The sequence below is a fragment of the Callorhinchus milii genome, unplaced genomic scaffold (genome assembly GCF_018977255.1).
Source record: "Callorhinchus milii isolate IMCB2004 unplaced genomic scaffold, IMCB_Cmil_1.0 Scaffold6, whole genome shotgun sequence".
In the NCBI taxonomy this organism is placed as follows: domain Eukaryota; kingdom Metazoa; phylum Chordata; class Chondrichthyes; order Chimaeriformes; family Callorhinchidae; genus Callorhinchus; species Callorhinchus milii.
In genome coordinates, this window is record NW_024704747.1 from 15,424,938 (window position 1) to 15,446,471 (window position 21,534).

General features: G+C 41.4%; 1 protein-coding gene and 1 pseudogene across 4 annotated transcripts; both read right to left on the minus strand.

Moving 5' to 3' along the window:
- Positions 1-2,055: 2,055 nt before the first annotated feature.
- LOC121849389 lies at positions 2,056-3,838 on the minus strand (annotated as a pseudogene).
- On the minus strand, positions 3,532-18,941 carry LOC103176853 (UDP-glucuronosyltransferase 1A1). Of its 4 annotated transcripts, XM_007890650.2 has the most exons (6): positions 18,128-18,907; positions 9,757-9,900; positions 8,447-8,578; positions 7,072-7,159; positions 5,836-6,055; positions 3,532-4,495 (listed from the first exon to the last, which is right to left on the minus strand). In XM_007890650.2, exons 1-6 carry the CDS (start codon positions 18,827-18,829, stop codon positions 4,210-4,212), a joined length of 1,572 nt encoding a protein of 523 aa, XP_007888841.1. In that variant the 5' UTR covers positions 18,830-18,907; the 3' UTR covers positions 3,532-4,209. The 4 variants fall into 4 exon arrangements, with proteins under 4 accessions (XP_007888841.1, XP_007888839.1, XP_042191972.1 ...); XM_007890648.2 differs by lacking the exon at positions 18,128-18,907 and having other exon boundaries at positions 9,757-10,961; XM_007890649.2 differs by lacking the exons at positions 3,532-4,495; positions 5,836-6,055; positions 7,072-7,159; positions 8,447-8,578; positions 9,757-9,900 and adding exons at positions 13,044-13,772; positions 15,155-15,374; positions 16,064-16,151; positions 17,585-17,716 and having other exon boundaries at positions 17,984-18,941.
- Positions 18,942-21,534: the final 2,593 nt, after the last annotated feature.

Consider the following 21,534-nt stretch of genomic DNA (forward strand, 5'->3'; position numbering starts at 1 on the left):
TTGTATAGTGCCTTTCACGTCGGGAGGATTCACTTACACAAATGCAACAATAGTAGGCTCATACGTGGTCACACTATACTCATGGAAAGAAACAGAGATAGGCAAAGGACAACAAGGATGATTTGAAGGTTGCAAAGTGCAAGTGAGAAAGATGAATCTAATCTTACATTGACCTAGGCAAAACTAGGGAAATCTACATAGTTCTTGCCCTGCACATTCAAGGAACATTAACCCTATATGACTTATAATAATATATAATAATCCTTGCACTTGATATAGACTTCTCAAAGCGCTTCATAGAATATACTGTAAAGTGAATTGATTGTGTATTTTGTGGTGAAATGCAACAACCAATTGCGCACAGCAGTGTCCAACAAACCGTCATGGATTGAGTGACCAAATTATTATCATTTTTCTAAGGGATTATTAGCCCCAAAAAATCGATCTGCCAATCAACTAACAACCGGGTTCCTACTTATTGCTAGGGAAATGGAGGCGTGTGGAGGAAGGAAACTTTCCCAACTTTTCGCTTGCCCAGGAATCAAACCCAGGTCCTCTCACTTGTGAGGTGAGCGCGCTAACCACTACACTACAGGACTCCATGATTCACAGGGGTGAAGTTCTGTAAGTTGTCAGATCATGTCAGGAAGCCCTTTATTAAGGGGTCTCTTATGAAGATCCTCACAGTGGGTGGGGGTTGATTTGCACAGAGAGGGGAAGGGACTTGGGAAGAGGGGGAGGGAAGCTATGGTAACAGTCACTTCATTAGTTTACTAACAAATTAAGCTGTTTTGGTTAGTTTACTAACAAATCAAGCTGCCATGTTGACGTAGTTGGTTCAGCATTCAAGTCCAGCCATGCTGTTCTTTGAGCAAGTAATTCATTTTGCCTTACTCTTACAGTCCCTTCAGCAATGAACTCCAGCTGTGCTGTTCTTTGTTCTTCAGTCTCAATTAATCAGCCTTCTCTCTTTTGTGTTACATTTTTATTTGTCCTTGAAAAGCTTGATCTTCACTTCTTAGGCATCTTCCCTAAGATTAAGAAAATGTGCTAATGGGAGGACCCCTGTGGGAGGACTCCTATTGGGAGGTCTGAGTGGGAAGACTCAGGGGAGGACTCCCATTGGTAGGACTCAGTGGGAGAACTCCTGTTGGGAGGACTTTAGCTCCCATGACCACCCGATAAAACTGCCATACATTTGTTGCAGACTATATTGGTATAGATGCATCTCTTCAGAAAGGTGTGTGCTTTCCTCTGTCCCTACTTTGTTGCAGAATTCCATGCATATCTCATGTTTTGGGGCTTAAAGTATTTTTTAAATATAGCTCATCAATGATAGGAGATCCCTGAAAAAAATGCCCATGCACTCCCCCATGAAAGACCTTTGCAATGAGATATAAATCATGTTTCCACATTAATCAATTATTGTGTTATTGGCGCAAACACAGACTTCGCCTTTATTAGTATAGATATATATATGGCGTATGTTGCAGAGCATGGTGTGTAGGCCACTGGTAATAGCAACAGTGACTGGGCATCTGATCGTTGTGGCACCACACAGCTGAAGTCAAAGAGTCTGGGAAGCAAGTATCTATGCGAATAAAAACAAAATGTCTGTGTGTGTGTCAGCCAAGAACTCAGTAATCATTCACCTAGAGACATGATTTATACCTCATCAGAAAGATTTTGCATGGGGGAGTGTCATGTGCATATTGTTTTAGGGGTATTTCCTCTCGATGAGCTTAAACAAGTTCATCACACATATAGGGTAGTTTTGCTTAAGGTTTGCGCATAGCATTTGTGGCAATGTAAAATGGTTTTGCAAGTGGTATCACTGAAAACACCAGCTCTCAAAACGAGCATACAAAAATTATGGAGTCCATATCTACACTTGTTTGCTTAAGGTGTACGCAGTATTTATGGCATATTAAATGATTTATGAGTGTTATCACTGAAATCTACATTCCATATTGGATCCTTTGGTTGGAGGCGTAACTGCAAAGGGTACAGATAGTTATATATATATATGGAAAACACTCAGCTTCAAACTCCTATTCATATACTCTGAATAATCTGGAAGATTGCTGAGCCACACACCATAAACATAGAGTTTGCAGCCAGGAAGCCACCAGTGCCTTCTCCTCCTGGAGTGGTCTGGTGCTGTGTGCTACATTCCCCCGTTGGGTGATGTTCTTGCTGTGTTTCTCATTGACCATATAGATCCGCTGCTTGGCCACCAATGGCTGCTCGTTAAGGCCCTCCCCTTCAAACACTACCCACTCCACAAGGAGCCCTCAACCGTCACTTCCAACCAACACCACAGTGGCTGTTTTGACAGTGCTTTCCCCCTCACAAGTACACACCCAAGTTATCGAGGTCCTTCCTACATATTGCTTCACTATGGCAGGTTTCAGACATTGACCTGTTTTGTTTTACCCATAAGTATTTAATACCTAAGCTCTATGAGATTGTTAATGGTTTAGTTTTGTTACAAAATTTACAATTTCTTCAAATTCTGTCCATGTATTTTTCCATACCAAACCATTAACTAAAATCAATTTGTGGAAGAGAAGAAATATTTTTCAGTTTGCCTCAGTGATATAGAAAAAACATTTGTAGTAAGTGTTTCTTGATTTTCTCCATTTCTATGCTTTCCATGAGATGGAATCGCTGCCGTAGTATTTGAGATGTGCACAGCAAATCTCTTATTTACAGGACATTATTGATGTGGTTTTCAGGCTTTGGAACTCTATTATTCTGGAGTCCCTTACAACACTTGCATAATCTTGACTAAACCAATTTACAAGCTCCTCATCAGCCAATGCTCAACTGATATTTTTCTCGTCACAGAATTGATGACCATTTTTCTGAGGTGCAGTGGATATTTCAATCTTCAGGTACCTGTCAGGGTTTTCTAATTCCATCTCCCAGCAACCAAAGAAAAGTATTCAACAGGCATGCTGGGTGAAGCCAGGGCACTAGACACATCGACAAAACAATAGCAACAGGTATTCTTGGAAAGATGAGATCAAATGGGCAGAGGTGCATTCTTTATCTGGTGGCCATTTATAAAAAGGCACCTATCACTAAGTGAGGCTGCATAGATTTGGAAGATGCCAAAGTGGGGGGTTGGAAAAAACTCATTATATCAGATATAAAATGACTGATCAGGGATAGTCAAAAGGAGTGAATTCACAAGCAATTGACAGGGACAGCCACACTGAGACCGAATACGGTGCTACATTAAAATTGATGGTTTAAGAATCCACTCGAAAGTCTTTGGGAACTGGAATGAATGGTGGGTTTTACTAGTTACCTGACTTTGGCCCTGGGATCGATGTTTGAATCCAAACCGGAATGATGGTTGGAAGGCGTCCTGGTCACAGAGAATCTACGGAATTGAATTTGGTAGTCTAAGCATATGCCTGTAGCACAAAAGTAACAATCTCATCCACAAGAATCACAAGGTCAACTGTTGCAGGAACTACTACCTATCCCTCACTTTTCCAAGTGAAAAAATACACAAGAATATAGGGGTTTGAAATACAAATTTATCTCTTAGAATCTTTGAGACAAGCATATAATTGTAAAGAGAACAGAATGTTCTTAGACAAATATTAAAAAAGAAATTAATAAAAACATCATATTTTACAGAGAAATGATTAAGGCCAAGTTGCGAGTCTTGATCATGGCATTCATTTGCTTATATTTATTCACACATTTCTTTCCACATCTCCAACCTTGTGTATGACAGCCACACAGCCCAAACTGTTCAGAGTTTTGCAACAGTTGGCTGGATTCCTTGTGCTTGTTAGTGTAAACATACTTCTGAGGTCATTAGTTGTGCAAGTTGGATAAAGTTCACTTATGATCCCTAGCCCAGGCTATTCAACTCTCTGTAAGCGATGATCAGAGTATAGTCAAATTCAATACATGTCTACACATTTCACAGCAAGACTGAAATAGCATCAAGCTGCAGTAGAAGTCTTAATATTTCTATTTCCAAGCTGAGGTCAGTTATAGTGCCCACTATCACCCCAAATGAGATCACCTAAAATCAGTACAGCCTGGGGCAATGGCTTTACTGAATGATTATAAATGATCAGGAGAGGTTTGATTAAATGGAATATGTAATCAAATTTAGGAAGTTGGAGGTTATAGGAATTAATAATCACTGAACTACTGATTGCTTGAAAGTTCTTCATCATCTCAATCAGATTTTTTCTTTTCTTGTTTTTTTGTTCGGCCCAGACATCGATAACATACTGTGCAGCATTTAATCATCAGATAAAAAGACACTAGCACAATGGCGAGCAGGAATCCAATGACATCTAGACAGTTATACTGGATCCAGTTAAGCTCATGGGCTGCTGGGCGTAAATGTTCTGCCCCTTTGTGTTTCATCACAAACTCCACCCAGTGGACAGAAAGGTCCAGGGGTTTCACTGGTTGATCCTTGTGCAGTGACGACAGCCTCATCATATTTTCTTTGTACCTGGAATAGAAAGTTGTTGTAATGTTCAAACTGTTGTTAGTCAAGCTTACTAATGGACATGAAACAGAAAGGCTGGTGAATCTACTTGCATGCATAGCACTGCTACCTTGCTCTGATATGGGTGAATGAATTCAAGATAATCATTATAGATCCTGCAAGCTCTTAATCAGATATACAGCTTGGAATATATTCAAAGAATTCTACAATTAGGCAGTTACAAAACACTCTAAATATTCTTAGTCTTTTAGCTTTTAAACCAGTGTGATGTTTTCAATGTTCCATAAGCTTAAATTTTAATTACAAAAAACTATGCAAGAATGTGAATTTTGCAAGTAGGAAATCTCTGCGATTATGAGTGGACACAGAGAGGCCCATAGCCTCCATTAAGATCACAAAGCCAGCTGGCAAGAGGCACATGAGAATTTCTCTTTCTGATCTGCCTGTGTGATCAGTCTGCAATGGTTTTCTTATCTGATTAATTATCATCAAGTAATTAACTATTTGGTTCCCTCACAATTAGCTGATCAGATTTCTTTTGCATTTAGCTCTTTAGCAACCAGTCAAAATTAAATTCCCTTGTAGGCTAGCAGCTTGTCCCAGTTCCTGCCAGCAGTCATTCTAAACCAAGAAGTCTGACCAGTGCTTGGTCAAAAGTCATTCAATGGAACAGATTGAATAGGATCCACAACTCATTTCTGTTGATACTCTAAATTTGTTCTGTAGCAGATACACAAACATTGGTGCCCTATAGTGTGTTGTAGATAGTACATTTAGCAACGTACCAAGAATCTATTCCATATGTGGAGTCCTGTAGCTCAGTGGTTATAGCACTCACCTCGCAAGCAAGAGACCTGGGTTTGATTCCTGGCAAGGTGAAATGTTGGGCAAGTTTCCTCACTCCACACACCTTTGTTTACCTAGCAGTAAGTAGGAACTCGGTTGTTAGTCGATTGGCGGATCACTTTTCAGGGGGTAATAATTCCTTCCAAAAAAATAAGTTGGTCACTCAATCCACAACTATTTGTGGGATACTGCTGTGTATAATTGGCTGCCACATTTTGCCCAAAATATAGTCAATTCACTTTCCCAGTATATTCTGTGATGCACTTTGAGATGTGTCGAAGAGGTGAGAAAATACTATATCAAGTGCAAGGATTATTATACAGAAATAATTGTACGATGAAGGTAAAGAACCCAGATCTACAATAATTTTCCCTTCTGATTTTTTTTAACCCTTCTGGTTATTTTGTAAAAGAGCCTATGCAACTAATATAAATAGCGTGGGCTACAATACAACAGAGAAAGAACATGGATCAAAAGCTGCAGAGAGGTTTACTGACCTGGTATCATTGATGACTGTATTCAATGCTTCAACTAGATCCCGAGAGCTCATATTTTTTAAATCAATGAGGATACCAGCATTTTGGTTCTTTATTCGTAGTACATTTTCCAATTGGTCAGCAAACAATGGGACCAATACCATTGGTACACCAGCACAGATGGCCTCATAGATCCCATGCATTCCTCCATGGGAGATAAATGCACGTGTTTTTGGATGTCCTGGTCAACAGAAACAAACCCAGTCAGATCAAATCTTGCATAGATGGATTAAAACTTCAAAATTAGCTTTAGCAACTGACACAGGCATTTAGAAGAGAATTATTCAACATATGCAGGAAAGGGCATTAGGGGATATGAGGACAGAACAGGGAATTGGGATTAGGATAGGTGGCATTTTAGAGAAGCTAACACAGATGTGGAAGAAAAAGTGCCTTCTTTGTCAAACATTTCTAAGGTTCAACCCCCCCGATAACATTGATTTAAGTTATGTGTAGGGAATCCATTCAAGACTTTTACACTTTCAGGATAAAATTACAATGAATTCACGAGGCAGCAGCCTGGTTCAACTGGTAGCACTCTTGCCTCCGAGTCAGAAGCTTGTAGTTTTAAACCCTACATCAGAACTTTGAATTCATATTCTAGGCTGACACTCCATTACGGTGATGGGGGTGTGCTGCATTTTCATCCCAAGGTACAGTCCTTCGGATATAATCCCATCTGCCTATTCTTTTACAAAAGAGGATATTCAAGACCCATTGGCACTATTCATGAAGAAGTAACTTTTTCAGTCTCCTGGCTAGCCATCCCCCAGATAAAATTGATAATTCACTTCATAGCTATTTTGGGACATTGCTGGGCATAAATTGGTTGCCACATTTGTCTACCAAATACCTATTGCACCTTACAGGGACAGTAAATCCTGTGAGACACTTTGAGATGTCCTCCCAAACATAAAAGGTATTATATCAAATACAAGAATTAATTAAATTGTTATTACTATAATAACAACTCCTCGATCAAAACTGGAGGAAGAATTGTTATTCATTAAAAGAAGACTTGGTACGTCTCACCTACAGTCAACACTAGAAAGCTGCGGATGTAATTCTGTCTGGACATGACTGGAGTCATTGAAAGATATTGCAATGTTTATATGGTTAGGGGTAATCGCTAGTAATGACTCTCACTGCAGAAGAAAATATTACATGGATCTCATATAGTTACAATAGTTTTGTTACTCAGTAGGTCGTTCTGTGGCATCCATTTCATCAGCTTTGTATTTGGTGCCAGTGTGGATGGTTTTACTCCTGTGTGCCTCCACAGAACCTTTAATGAGAAAGAGAATTCCAATTGATTAGCCACCATATAAAATTGATATTTTCATGGGAATTCTCTTAAAAGCTCCCCAGAAACTTTAATTTATTGAAATAAATATATTGATTAAGATGGTTTTAAAAGTCCAATTTTAAGAACAACGCATGGAATGAGAAAATCCATTCAGCTCACCAACTCCGTTCCTTTCAAAGCTAGGCAAAAAAATTACTCAATCACATATATCATTCCACCAACAGGGATGGTGGGGAGGCATTATAGAACACCAGAAAAAATGGTTCCAAGTAAAAGCTCTGGAATATTTATCCCTCTCCCAGGTTTCCCCACCAAAATAACTTACAGAAGCAGCAAAACAACACAAAACAAATTGGGACATTATCAGGAAACTAATGTAGTAAGTATCTTAAACAAAAGCAGAAGTTGCTGGGAACACTCAGCAGCATCTATGGAGAAAGGAAAGCGAGTCAACTTTTTGGGTCCAGACCCTTCATCAGAACTGGGGCACGTTGGGAAGGGAGGACTTTAAGGGCTAACAGAGAGGGGGGAGGCAGGGCAAGGAAGAAAAAGGAGAAAATGGGGTAGAGGACGGGATGATGGATTAAAGAGGTGTTAATGATGCAAAACGAATCACAGGTGATTGAAATCCCCCCCTTTTGTTTTGTTGCAATTCCCCCCCCCCCCATTTTATTCCAATCCCCCTTAATAGGTCGCCACAACTGATACAATCTGACCTTTATAATCATTACCAGTTACCAATATACAGTTCAGCAAGACTAACAGTACCAAATGTGACCTTTGTTCTCCCTTGACTCAATCTTATCCTCACAACTATTAGCACTCTCAGCACGAACCTACTCTCCATTTCACCATCAATAACAATTTGACCCCTCCCTCCTCAATTGTTCCAGTTATTCTGCTTACAAAAGGGAACAATCCAGAAGGAATGATTCTGTCACAATAGTAAGGAGTGTTTGTTCAGCCTATGTCACTCCTCCAGAACCCATCTATTTTCAGTCAATTAATTTTTCTATATGCATCAAAATTGCACACACAGGCTGGAAGGAATTTCACACCCAGGGGTATGAATAACATTTTTTTGCAATATTTAGACAACTATAAAGAATTCAACTTGTCTAAACCAACAAGTCTAAAATACCAGAAAACAGTAACATTTTCTATCGAAGTGAAGGTACACATGTTGTGCGACTTAGCTGCAAAGAGGGACATTTCTTAATTTAGGCATTGCTTATTTAAAAACAAGCTCATTCTTTCAGCAGTTACCTTTTGAGGAATTTGACCCAATGCCTCTGCGATCTGATCAGCTGTCTCAATAGGCACATCAGAAACCATTGACCCCAAGGAGAAGATCACTGCTCCATATTCTCCAGAACTGTTCATGAATTCTTCTAACTCCTATGGAACAAAACAAGGATGAAATTACCTTATTAATTATCTTATTGAAATTATCTATCCTCTGGGTCAATTGCCGAACGGTTGTTTGTGAAATTTGGCTTGCATGCCTGCAAAATAGTTATACAAATGTTTCTATACTTGGATGTATAGAACATACTAAAACTTAAGTGCTTCTACATTGGAATTGTGGGTTTGAATACCTTCTGCAGTACTTAGTATAGAAATTGTTCATAGAAGGCAACAACATCTGGAAACAGTACCGGACACTAATGCAAAATAGCAAACAGCAATACAGAGCTAGTTTTCAAACCACTACAAATTAACAACAGATACGATAACTACATTCAGTCTTGAACACCAGGACCGCAATGAAAAACAACCAACATCAACTGTTATGAGTCCCACTCAATAAACATTTTTCAGGCACCAGTACAGTATATCAGAGTGGGACAGTGAATGTTCAGCCACTAGAACGTTTACCACAATATTTTCCTGATCTGTGAGCCTCAGCTCTTTCACTGAGCAATTCCAGATGATAATAATCCTTGTATTTCATTTAGCAGCTTATCGCGTTGCTGAGATGTCTCAAACGCTTCACTGTAAAGTGAATTGACTATGTTTTGGACAAAACACTGCAGCCAATTCATTGCACACAGTAGTGTCCCAAACAGTCGCAAATTGAGTGACCAATTCCCCTCTCCCCCCCAACCCCCCACCCCGAGGATTATTATCCCCAGAAAGCGATCCACCGATTGAGTGGAGTCCTGCAGCTCAGTGGTTTGAGCACTCGCTTTGCAAGTGAGACACCCGGGTTCAATTCCCGGCGGAGGGCGAAACCTTGGGCAAGTTTCCTTACTCCACACAGAGCCTAATAATAATCCCTCCAAAACCCAAAACAATAATAAATTGGTAATTTTAAATCCACGACTGTTTGTGGGACATTGCTGTGTTCAATTGGCTGCCGCGTTCGCCCACTAATATACAGTCAATTCACTTTACAGTGTGTTCTGTGAAGCGCTTTGGGACGTCCTCCCGACGTGAAAAGCGCGATATCAAATGCGAGGATTATTACAATGCGGTCAACCTGTTCCATCCTCCACTACTGGGACTGTTTAGCATTCACTCCCATTCCCCCCAATGCTCTGGTGGTTTTGCATTTGGACCAACACTGTCCGTACCTCAGGTAAAGGTTTCCTGTCCTTACAGTTCATACCCCCCACGAGGATCATGTTTGGCATCAGAGGTCTCGGATACTCGAACACAAAGTCAAACCTCAGTAACCAGATGGCGCCGCGGCTCAGCAGCTCCTTCACCGTCACCTCCTTCTGCAGGAACCTGGCGGCCAACTCGTCAAACCGGGAGTAGGTAACGTGACAAACTACCGATTCCATTACGAGGCCCAACACGTTATGGACCCGTTGTGAGAAGCTCATTCGGTCGGCGTTGCCGGTGAAATGCCGCGGGACGTAGGAGAGCGGTCTGGGACACTGCGCGGCCTCGTAATCCAACCCGCACGGCACTCCCCGCAGGAGGAAGACGGAGGGCAGCGAGAGGTGCGCGGCCACGATGGAGCCGCAGGGACTGAAGGGGTCAGTGAACAGCGCATCGAACTCGCCCTCCGCCAACTCCCGCAGCAGCTCCGAGTCCCGCAGGAGCCCCTCACAGGTGATCAGGAAGAAGTCGGAGAACTTCTGGATCAGCCTCAGGTTTTCCGAGAACCGCTCGAAAAAAGTGCCGTTGATGAAGGGGAATCGGATCAGACTCCGGTAGATGTCCCGCACGTGCTGTTTGCTGTAGGCGGTGCGGAAGGTTTTGCTGCTGTACTCGGGGGCCCTGTGGATCACCAGATTGTTTTCGGGAAAGACGACGACGATGTGGTGTCCCCGCGCGTGGAGCTCCTGCACCAGTATCCGCATACTGAGCCAGTGACTGCCGTCCACCGGCACCACCAGCAGCCGCCCGCCCTGCGCCGGGACCCGCAGGCACTGCAGACACACGGCCACACTCGCCAAATGGCGGATACTGATCGCCATTCTGTGTGGGGACACTCTCCCGACTCCGGTCCCTCAGCGCTTCGGCTTTTTTTTTTATCGGCTCTCGAGTGCCTCTGTTTTTAAACTCTTCCCCTCTCATGGGATCCGCATCGCGTTTCAGTGCTTTGCATAAACCTGTGACCTTTGGAGCTGTGGCGCTGTTCGGCGGCTCTCGGGGCGGAGCGCGCGGCCGAGCGACTGCTTTCCGCTCCTCTCGATGTGCGCTTCAGCGGTTTGAGGTCTAAGGTTCAGATCTCTGCGGATTACAGGAGCGGTCCCTTTGCCGCCATTTTAGGGGGAAAATGCAATCTGTGCATTTCAAACAACAACCACCACAAGATTTCATTTACAGAGCGCCTTTCACGTCGGGAGGACGTCCCAAGGCGCTGCGCAGTTGGGTCAGGACCCGAGCGTTGGGGGGAAATGGTCAGGGTGAGGGGAGGGAAGGGAGGGGAGGGAGCGAGGAGAGGGGTAGAGAGTCGAGAGCGGAGCTGAAGGACAGTCAAAGAGAAAGGTCTTGAGACCGGCCTTGAAGGAGGAAAGGGAGGAGGCGGCGAAGGCACTGGGGATAGAGTTCCAGAGCCTCGGGGCTGAGAGGCTGAAGGCCACCGATGGTAGGGCGGTTGGGGCGGGGGATGTGGAGCAGACCGGAGCCGGAGGAGCGGAGGGTACGGGCGGGTAGGGAGGGGGGTGGTAGGTCGGAGAGGTAGGAGAAACGCGAAAATACCTCAACATTGGGGACTGTGTCAAAGTCTGAGTTTAGGGGAAGAGGAGAAACCCAATAAGAGACTGAGCTGTTTATCACAACGTGGAACAGAACAGTGATCCGCAATTGATTATGGTAAACAGTGAATTAAGAGTGGCCGATATATACCTCATAACACATTGGGACTTGTCTCATTCTTTTGATAGAAACCTACAGCACGAAAAACCCTTCAGCCCATCCAGTCCTCCTGGGCTCACAGAGCAAAGATATCACCTCAGCCCCTGTTCCATACACCTCTCTCCTTCCCTCTTGAAAGCTAAAATGGAACTGTATCCATCAACCAACTTGGAGGGGGTTCCACATCCTAACGTCTGTCCCTCTGGGGGAGGACATTTCTCCTTGGTTATTGTCTCACTATTGTGATTATTTGTAGAAATATGAGCCCTGGTTACATATCAATGGAATCTTCCATCTCAGATGATCAGTTTCCAACAGACCAAGGTTTAGACTTGACAGGATATTTTGTGGCTGAAATGTGGTAACCGATTATGCACCAATAGCTGATGGCCAATTATAGCCATCGGCTATAATACTCCAATCTTCTGTGAACTCTCTTCCCAAAACCTCTGTGCCTCACTTTCTCTCTCATTGCCTTCCAAACGGTCCTAAAACACATTAGTAACCGTGCCCTGTGTTAGCATCCTTAATTCTCACTTCAGACCTTCAAAACAGTTACGCACTTTGCTGCATTCATTCTGCTGAAAGGTGCACATCATTGCTGATTCTGTGCAGACGAGCTTTTCAACTGACCTCTTAACAGCAATTCCCTCAGATAGATGTGGCTCTCCATCCAAGTTAACCTGTTCCAAGTCACATGGGATCTAATGCTTTATTTCTAGAACAATGAGTGTGAGTGTTTCTTGTGCGTACAGGCTGGCGACAGTGTTATATAATATCTGAAAAGCAGAAGAACTCCTGCCTTCTTTGAAGGACCAGTGTAGCCAAAGGGTCCCTTGTTCATCCATGGTAAATCTTTTGGTCTGAAATCGTACAATTCAGAAAAGGCACATGGTCAATTCTTCACAGGTGCCATGTGTTGCTACTTGACAGCAGTCACCTGCACAACAGCAAGCTACTCTGCATTGTTGCCAAACAGGATTCTGACCATCAAACCCTTTTAGTCTTGTCCCTCTCTCACTCCCAATGCAATCCCTTCCAAACTTATCTCCCACTCATACCCTTCTGGACTATTGCTCGTCTGTCACACTTTCAATACCCCCTTCGGTGATTGAGCTTTCCGACTCTATACTCCATTCCACTTGGAACTCTCTTCCAAAATCTCTGTGTCTCACTTTCTCTCTCACTGCTTTCAAAATCCTCCTAAAACACATTTTCAATCATCCTTTCATTTGATACAGTGCCTGATCACGTCTTTGAAAGGTCTCAAAGTGCTTTACAGAATATGCCGTAAAGTGTAGTGACTGTGAGTAAAATGCGGCAGCTAATCAACCACATTTTTCATTGATGTTAATTCTCCCTTCAGCCTATCAAAAAGTTTGCCATATTCATTCTACTCGAAAGATGCACACTTTTCCTGTTATTACTATCAGATATCTATGTTGAGGTACCGTCGTTGTCACCTTGGACTGTTGAGGTACTATGTTGAGGTACTGTTGTTGTTACCTTGTAATATTGTCACTTCGGAGTTTTGAACAGCTGCAACAAATATTGTTCCACNAAAAATGTTTTATTTAAAAACTGAAAACATTCAAAACATTTATGTTGCTGGACACTCCAGTGTTATCAATCATGTGCAAGTAATAATAGTAATAATAATGCATTTGATATAGCATTTTTCACATCTTCTAGACGTCTCAAAACACTTCACAGAATACTGTAAAAATGAATTGACTGTATACTTGTGGGCGAAATGTGACAGCCAATTGTGCACAGTGGTGTCCCACAAACAGTTGTGGATTGAAATCATCAATTTGTTATTTTTTTGATGAATTATTATCAGGCATATGGAGTAAGGAAACTTGCCCAAGGTTTCACCCTGCAGTGAGTCAAATCCAGGTCTCTCATTATCAAGTTATCAAGTTACAACAGTCCAAGGTTATCATCAAACCAAGCCGCTACAAACCCAGGTAATAATTGACATCTGATTTAATCTGATTTATTCCTTTTCACATTCCTCGTTCTGCACAAACACTTCCTACAACAAAATGAGCAACACTTAGCCATGAAACCCACGGAGACCAGCACAATGGCGAGCAGGAACCCACCGACATCCAGACATTGATACTGGATCCAGTTAAGCTCATGGGCTGCTGAGCGTAAATGTTCTGCCCCTTTGTGTTTCATCACAAACTCCACCCAGTGGACAGAGAGGTCCAGGGGCTCCACTGGCCGATCGTTGTGCAGTGACGACAGCCTCATCATATTTTCTTTGTACCTACAAGGGAAATAAAATTAGATCAAAATTGTTGGGAAGAAGATGACCACATGTTGAGAATGGGAGAAGCCTGTGAGTTGTGAGAGGACAGGAACAATGCTAAGTGAATGATGTAGCAGACTTCCTTTGAACCTTCCCCAGAGAATCAGGCATTTCACAGTGTAGTTTTAGGGAGCTCAAAATAACTCAACATGATAACAATGATGAGGCTATCAATAATGTAACAGGCTAGGGATGGACTGAATGGGCCATCAATAGGGCAACATGATAACCCAAGTGAAATAATTGTGGGTTACATTTCTTGAAATAAATATGGCTTGAGTAGGTTCACAGCAAGACTGAGAATTTCATGAAATTCCTGTGCATCAAAATCAGATAGCTTTCAAGAGGGAAGAGGGATATCCTGTATCCTGTACTGAAACAACATCTGATTGTACAGAGCACAGAGTGCCAACCACTTTTGGATCTGGGCAATTAGGCACAGAAATACTGATCCAATCACCTACATGGGGTGACTTTGATCTCAGGCCTATGCTGTTATCATGTTATTGCAGATATTGCAGATTAATTTGGACCTGGATCCTGGCATTGTATCAGATATGCAATAATAAATATAATAATCCTTACATTTGATATAGTGCTTTTCGCGTCTTCAAGACATCTCAAAGCGCTTCATAGAATATACTGTAAAGTGAATTGACTGCATATTTGTTGGCGAAATGTGGCAGCCAATTGCACACAGCAGTGTCCCACAGACAGTCATGGATTGAGTGACCAAATTATTATTTTTTATTTATTTATTCTTGAGAGATTATTATCAGGCGTGTGGAGTAAGGAAACTTGCCCAAGGTTTCGCCCTGCCGGGAATCAAACCCAAGTCTCTCGCTTGCGAGGTGAGTGCTCTAACCACTGACCTACAAGACTCTGTGACACACCTGCCACTGTTAAAGTTACTAATTTATCAACCAGAAGTATTGCTGATGGGCAGCAAAGATGCAGGAGGAAGCCAATGGAGAAACCCAATGGACTATATAATGCCTGAATCTCAGAAAACTTACTTCACACAGGAATCACCACAGCAACAAATAGTAGGCGATAAAGTAATGGCCCAGTCACATCCTTTGAGAATAATTGCTGCAAGCAATGCAGTGGATGTTCAATACCAAATAAACTTGTGTATAGAAGTCACACACTGGGTTGTATCCGAAATCATACTTGAAAAGTTTCAATCAAAATAAAAGTAACATATATCACCTTAGCTTCACACTGCTAGAATTTGGAGCGCTAATATTTTCAGAACAAACGAGATGTATGAAAACATTCAATTCAACCTTAGAAATTTCACACAACCTGGAGTTTGGGGCTGTGCGAGTTTTACTCACCTGGTATCATTGACCACCACATTTATGGCATCAAGTAGATCATCGGAGCTCATCTGATGGATGTTCAGGGCGACACCAGCACCACGATCCACAATATGTGCCACATTATCTGGTTGATCCCCAAACAATGGTACCATTACCATAGGAACACCATTGCAGATGGCCTCATAGATTCCATTGATTCCTCCATGAGAGATAAAGGCTCGTATTTTGGGATGACCTGATTCATAGAAAAATAAAATAAAGCAAATTATTACCAAGAACCAGTGAAATCTTCACGTTCGATTGCACTTGCCACTGAATGGAGGCAGTTAATAGGTGCAATGCAAACCAGAATACAATAGATTTTCATTTAATGCAAAGCCTCTTATGAAAAATATAAATTTCCCCAAACAGGCAGCCACTGGTACGGCAGGTTGCATAATTCTTCATTTCCATGTGAAGAATAGTTTGCTTGGAAAGTTGGAAAGTTATTAAATTGGAATGTTATGAATCTTCTCCCTCCCTGACTTCTGTATATGATCAAATACAAAAATGCTTTGTTGGCCACTGGATTGCATTAGAATCTGACACAACTGTTGATCCATGGGTGGAGAAATCATTAATGATTTCCACAAGCTATAAGAATCAAAATTATGTTCAATAATCAGTTGGTAGCACTGGGTTCTACTATTAACTATTAAATGTTTGATTCAACAGTGTTTACATAATGTACATACTGGATAATCAAACTATTAATCTCTTTCCCAAACACTCAGACTCCCAAAATAATATTGTCATCATCATATATTTTATATATACTGGATATAAGGGACTCTGATCTTCTGCTAGATCTAATTATTGCTAAACAGCTAATTTGATTTTTCCATACAAATAATTGTTACAAATATCACCAAACATAAATCTCACCCAGCAGATCGTTCTGTGGCATCCAGTCTATCAACTTTGTATTTGGGGCCAGTGTGGATGGTTTCTCTCCAGTGTGTCTCCATAGGACCTTTCAAAAGAGGGAAATATTTGTTGTGAGCTAGCAGATCTTCTGGAATATCATGAAAATATTCCAACATTAAATTACTAAATTATTTATTTTATAATAATAATAATCCTTGCATTTGATGTAGTGCTTATCACGCCATTGAGATCTCTCAAAGCGCTTTACAGAATAGATTGTAAAGTGGATTGACGGTGTATTTTGTGAGTGAAACAGCAGCCAATTGCACACAGCAGTGTCCCACAAATAGTCATGGAATAAAACTTACTCCATGCAGCACAAATTGCAGCTAGTAATACAAGATTCTATGCATGTTTACTTGTTTTAGGTATAACATAATTGTGTCCACAAAATGTTTCTTTTAGCTTCACAAACATCACGTTTGCCATTTGTAAATAAGTCATCTGGATTTTAGATTAATTACTGGATATCCTTATGAGCATTACTGGAAATGGACTGCCAATGTTTTAGTTACTAGATATCCTATATAACCATTCAGATTTAATCTGGACAGCGCATAATTGAAGATAATTGCTCAGATGCAAGAACTACAGTTTCTTCATCCAGATTTTAACCATATTTCTCACTTTTTAAGACATTTTTGAAATGGTGTTGTGCATACTAAGTGTGTGTAATAAGTTATTTGATGCCTTCTAAATTTTAAAATGGAAACAAATATTGACCTTAGATGATTTTTTTGCTTTAAGTTCCTATTGCTCAGCATTATATACAATAAATAATGCTTGCATTTGATATTCAAAAGGTCTCAAAGCTAATTACAGACTTAATCCTTCAGATTTAATCAGGGCATTTTAAAATATAAAATACGTTATTTCTTAAGATAATTTACCTGCACCTGTTTAGAGTTATGAAATAGAGTTTTATTCTTTAAGAGAACATGCTAATATTATTGATTTGCTGAAAAATAATTATATTTTCATACTGGCAGCTTACCCACCATGTCAGAATGTCTGTTTTAATCCCAAGAAAGCATTCAGTCACACCCTAATGGAGGTTTAGTCACATTAAAAAGATTAATGTATACAAGTTTTGTACGGAATAAAATATTAATCTTTTGATTTCTATAATAATAATAATCCTTGCATTTGATATAGCGCTTTTCACGTCGGGAGGACGTCCCAAAGCGCTTCACAGAATATACTGTAAAGTGAATTGACTGTATATTTGTGGGCGAACGCGGCAGCCAATTGCGCACAGCAATGTCCCACAAACAGTCGTAGATTGAAAATGACCAATTTATTATTGTTTTTGGTTTTGGAGGGATTATTATTAGGCTCTGTGTGGAGTAAGGAAACTTGCCCAAGGTTTCACCCTCTGCCGGGAATTGAACTCAGGTCTCTCACTTGCAAAGCGAGTGCTCTAACCACTGAGCTACAGGACTCCACAAATCATAAATCATCTTCAGTGTTCCAACTCACCTTCTGGGGGATTTGCCCCAAAGCAGCTGCGATACCATTGGATATCTCAACAGGTAGGTCTGATACCATGGACCCGAGAGAGAAGAGCAAAACCCCGGGATCTCCAGAGCTGTTCACAAACTCTTCAAATTCCTGACAAAGGACAAAAACAAAACGCAACTTCAGACTAATTATATAATAAAAAATGATGAACCTTACATTTGATGTAGTGCCTTATCACATCTTCAAGACATCTTAAAGTGTTTTATAGAAGATATTGTAAACTGTAACGACTGTGTGTTTTGAGGGCTAACGGTAGCAGCCAATGACTGGATCCTTGTTGCTATTTAGAGACATTTGCTCTACATTTTTTTTATTACAAAAGACAGTTAAAATTGGAGAAATGTTCCTGTTAAGTACCTGAGGTAAGGGGTTTCTCTTCTTGCAGTTCATACCCCCCACGAGGATCATGTTTGGCATCAGAGGTCTCGGATACTCGAACACAAAGTCAAACCTCAGTAACCAGATGGCGCCGCGGCTCAGCAGCTCCTTCACCGTCACCTCCTTCTGCAGGAACCTGGCGGCCAACTCGTCAAACGGGGAGTAAATCAAATAGCACAGCAGTGGCTCTGTTACACTCATCAGAAAGTTTGCAGTCCGTTGTAGGAAGTTCATTCGATCGCTATTTCCTGTAAACATTCTGGGAACGTATGAGACCGGTCTGGGACACTGTGCGGACGTGTAATCTAAACCACATGGAAGTCCGCGCAGTATGTGCACAGAGGGCAGTGACAGAGACTCAGCGACGATAGCACCACAAGAGGTGAAAGGATCGGTCAGTAAAGCATCGAACGCGCTCTCCGCCAGTTCCCGCATCAGCCCCGTGTTGTACAGGAGGCTCTCGCAGGTGACCAGAAGGAAGTGTTTGAGTTTATTGACTTTCTTAAAAGTTGTGGTCACTGTGTTATAGAAAGTCTGTTTGACGAGCACGTGCGGTTTGACGGCCTGAATGTCGCTCTGGTTGTAGGGCACCGGGTAAAGCTTCGTGGTGTAGTGCGGTCCGGGACTAATATTCATGTTCACTGCCGGAGCGACCACAACGATGCTGTGGCCTCTTCTCCCGAGTTCTTGTATCAGAGTTCGGATGTTTAACCAGTGACTTCCATCCACGGGCACCACGAGCAGATTCCCACTGTCGGCCACGCTCCACAGCGACGGGAGACAGGCGAGCAGACACACCACGGGATGGTTCAGGCGAAAAGCCATTGGTGCAAAGAGTTGTTCTCCGTCGCGAACTCTCAATGCAAAACACAGCGTTTATTTCAGAGCGCATTGACTTTTGATCAGAAGACAAAGAGTTCAGACTTTGGCACTCGAAGTGTCAGAGGTCAGAGAGTTGCAGTGTCAGCGGGAATCCGACTCCAACATCACTCCGATTGTCTGATTAGATTATCTATTAACACAGCGATTGGTGAACCGCGTGTATTGACACATCCGAACATCAATACTCTGCATTGAAACTTCTGTCTGGAATACAGCGCTCAGCGCCCCCCCGAGTGATGCAACCGCTCACGTATTGTACCGTTTATTTTGCTGAAGGGAATGATATCCTCATTTACAACTTCTGCAGAAAATTTCTCCAGACAGTTGCTGAACTTTTGAATCTTCCGACTCAAGAGCCCAGAGTACTGCAACCTGACCAGGCTTCTGAAAATATAATAAATACAATGGAGAATATAGCAGGAAAGGCCCATTAAATTGAAGCAGAAGAGGAAGAGCCATGTAGGATTGAAAATACTTAGACTGACATATCGAATAGGGAATGCATATGATAGAGAATAGGATCAAGATTGTAAAGAGAGAGAGGCATATACAACTACAACAGTTTACATTTATTTAGTGGCTCTTAAGCTCAGGAGAACCTCTGAGCACTTCACACAGCTGACTAATCTCCGGAGCTGGGGGAGGGAGTGCAGTTTATGCTTGGATTGATATGGCTCCAGTGCCTTGTACACTCGATCTGTCCTCTCTTTCTTCCAGTATCAGAAAATATGCAACTGTTGCAACACACATCTTATAATAATAATAATCCTTGCATTTGATATAGCGCCTTATCATGTCTTCGAGACATTTCAAAACGCTTCACAGGATATACTGTAAAGTGAATTGACTGTATATTTTGTGGGCAAAATGCGGTAGCCAATTGCACACAGCAGTGGTCCCACAAACAGTTGCGGATTGAGTGACCAAATTATTATTACTTTTTATTTTTTAAAGAAATTATTACTCCAGAAAAGTGATCCACCAATTGACTAACAACAGAGGCTTGTAGAGTAATAATAATATAATAATAATAATCCTTGCATTTGATATAGCGCTTTTCACGTCTTCTCGACATCTCAAAGCGCGTAAGGAAAGTTGCCCAACATTTCGCCCCACCAGGAATTGAACCTGGCCAGGTCTCTCGCTTGCGAGACGAGTGCTCTAACCACTGAGCTACAGAACTCCACAAATCTTAACTTTATTTGAAACAGCATGGTAATATGTCATGATGTTGGCCAACAATTCTGAGCCATAAGTTACCCATAAAAAGAAACTCTTACGATGTGAATCTACTTACTTTTGCTGCATTTAAAATGTACAAATTAATGCAAATTGTCTATCAGCAACAAATGCAGTAAGAATATTTACCTCATTTCCCTTTCATTCCACTATTCTCCCTCCAATAAATCCAAATCACCCATTGCATATATGGGTAGAAGTAATTAAATGCAGACCAACCTGGTAACTGACTGACAAACTCCAAACTTTGGCCCACTTTCTAGTGCGTGAGTGGAAGATGACAAACTGCACCCAGATGTTGAACAATTTGTAGTGGAAAGAATTTTAGAAAAACTAGCTGCAACATTCAACATACTTGAGATATTGAACTCATTCACAGACAGCAGTTGCAAAGTAGATCCTGTAATTCCTCCTTTTTACATTCTATTTTCAATTGTTAAGTAAATGAACTTTAACAAAATAATTCAAAAGTTTTGTAAAATCCTGTCCAGTACTCTTTGTTGAGGAGTTTTTCTCCCAAACTATTTTTCATGCCAAGTCTGCTTCTTAAATAATATCATACTTTGACTGCAGCAACTTAGTTGAACTTTATTATGATCTTGTTTTTGTGACTTTTCAGTTCTGCTTATGTTTTCAGAAATGGCAAAGATATACAGATGTTAACAGGGAAACATTTACCGAAATTCTCAAAGTGAAAGGAAAATACAGACAACAGCACAGAAATTACATCCTCCAGTGGCACCTCAAGCCTGCAAGGAGTCATTGAACAAAGGGTCAGCATCTAGGTCATGTTTGAGCTCATCATCAAGAGCTGTAGCCAGGAAGATGTCCAACTTGGTCGTAATTACTGAAGTAATTACTTAAGTCTGAAACATTTTTGTATAAATCTCACAAGATGAGCTCCTCTCCAATAGCACTGGATAAGCCCTTCTGTTACATCATATAACCTTAGCTGACATTGGTCCTTTAGTTGGGTTCAGATAATAGGAAAGAAGGTTGATTTTCGCTTCACACAAAAATTCTTTTGGAAAACCAAGGCTAATGAAATGCTCAGAAATCCACCTGCCTCACACTTTCAAAAGAAATAGAAAAATCTTCAGACATAACAGAAAACAATCTGTATTCACAAGTGGAAACTGAGATATTCCCAAAGTGACAATAAGAACTTGCAATTATATAGCGCTCTTTAGATGGAGCAGCATCTCAGAATGGTGGTGTTTGATGCTGATATGGGGTAAGGTACCCGTAAACACGGTTGAAGAGTAAGGTCTTCAGGTGCGATCTGAAGATAGGCAAGGAGGAGGGCAAAGCAGAGGGTTTGAAGTAAGGAATTTGATGCACGGATCTGTATCAACAGGTGATTGCCACACGGTTCTGCCTCACAGTACAGCAACAGAATTTGTCTGGTC

Excerpts from the sequence above, each read along its gene's own strand:
- LOC103176853 (XM_007890648.2), bottom strand. The coding sequence starts at position 10,611 with ATGGCGATCAGTATCCGCCATTTGGCGAGTGTGGCCGTGTGTCTGCAG. Across the intron at positions 6,056-7,071 it reads GCCACAGAACGACCTACTGA|GACATCCAAAAACACGTGCA; the intron begins GTAACAAAACTA and ends TCTGTTGACCAG. Across the intron at positions 4,496-5,835 it reads ACAGTCATCAATGATACCAG|GTACAAAGAAAATATGATGA; the intron begins GTCAGTAAACCT and ends TTTCTATTCCAG.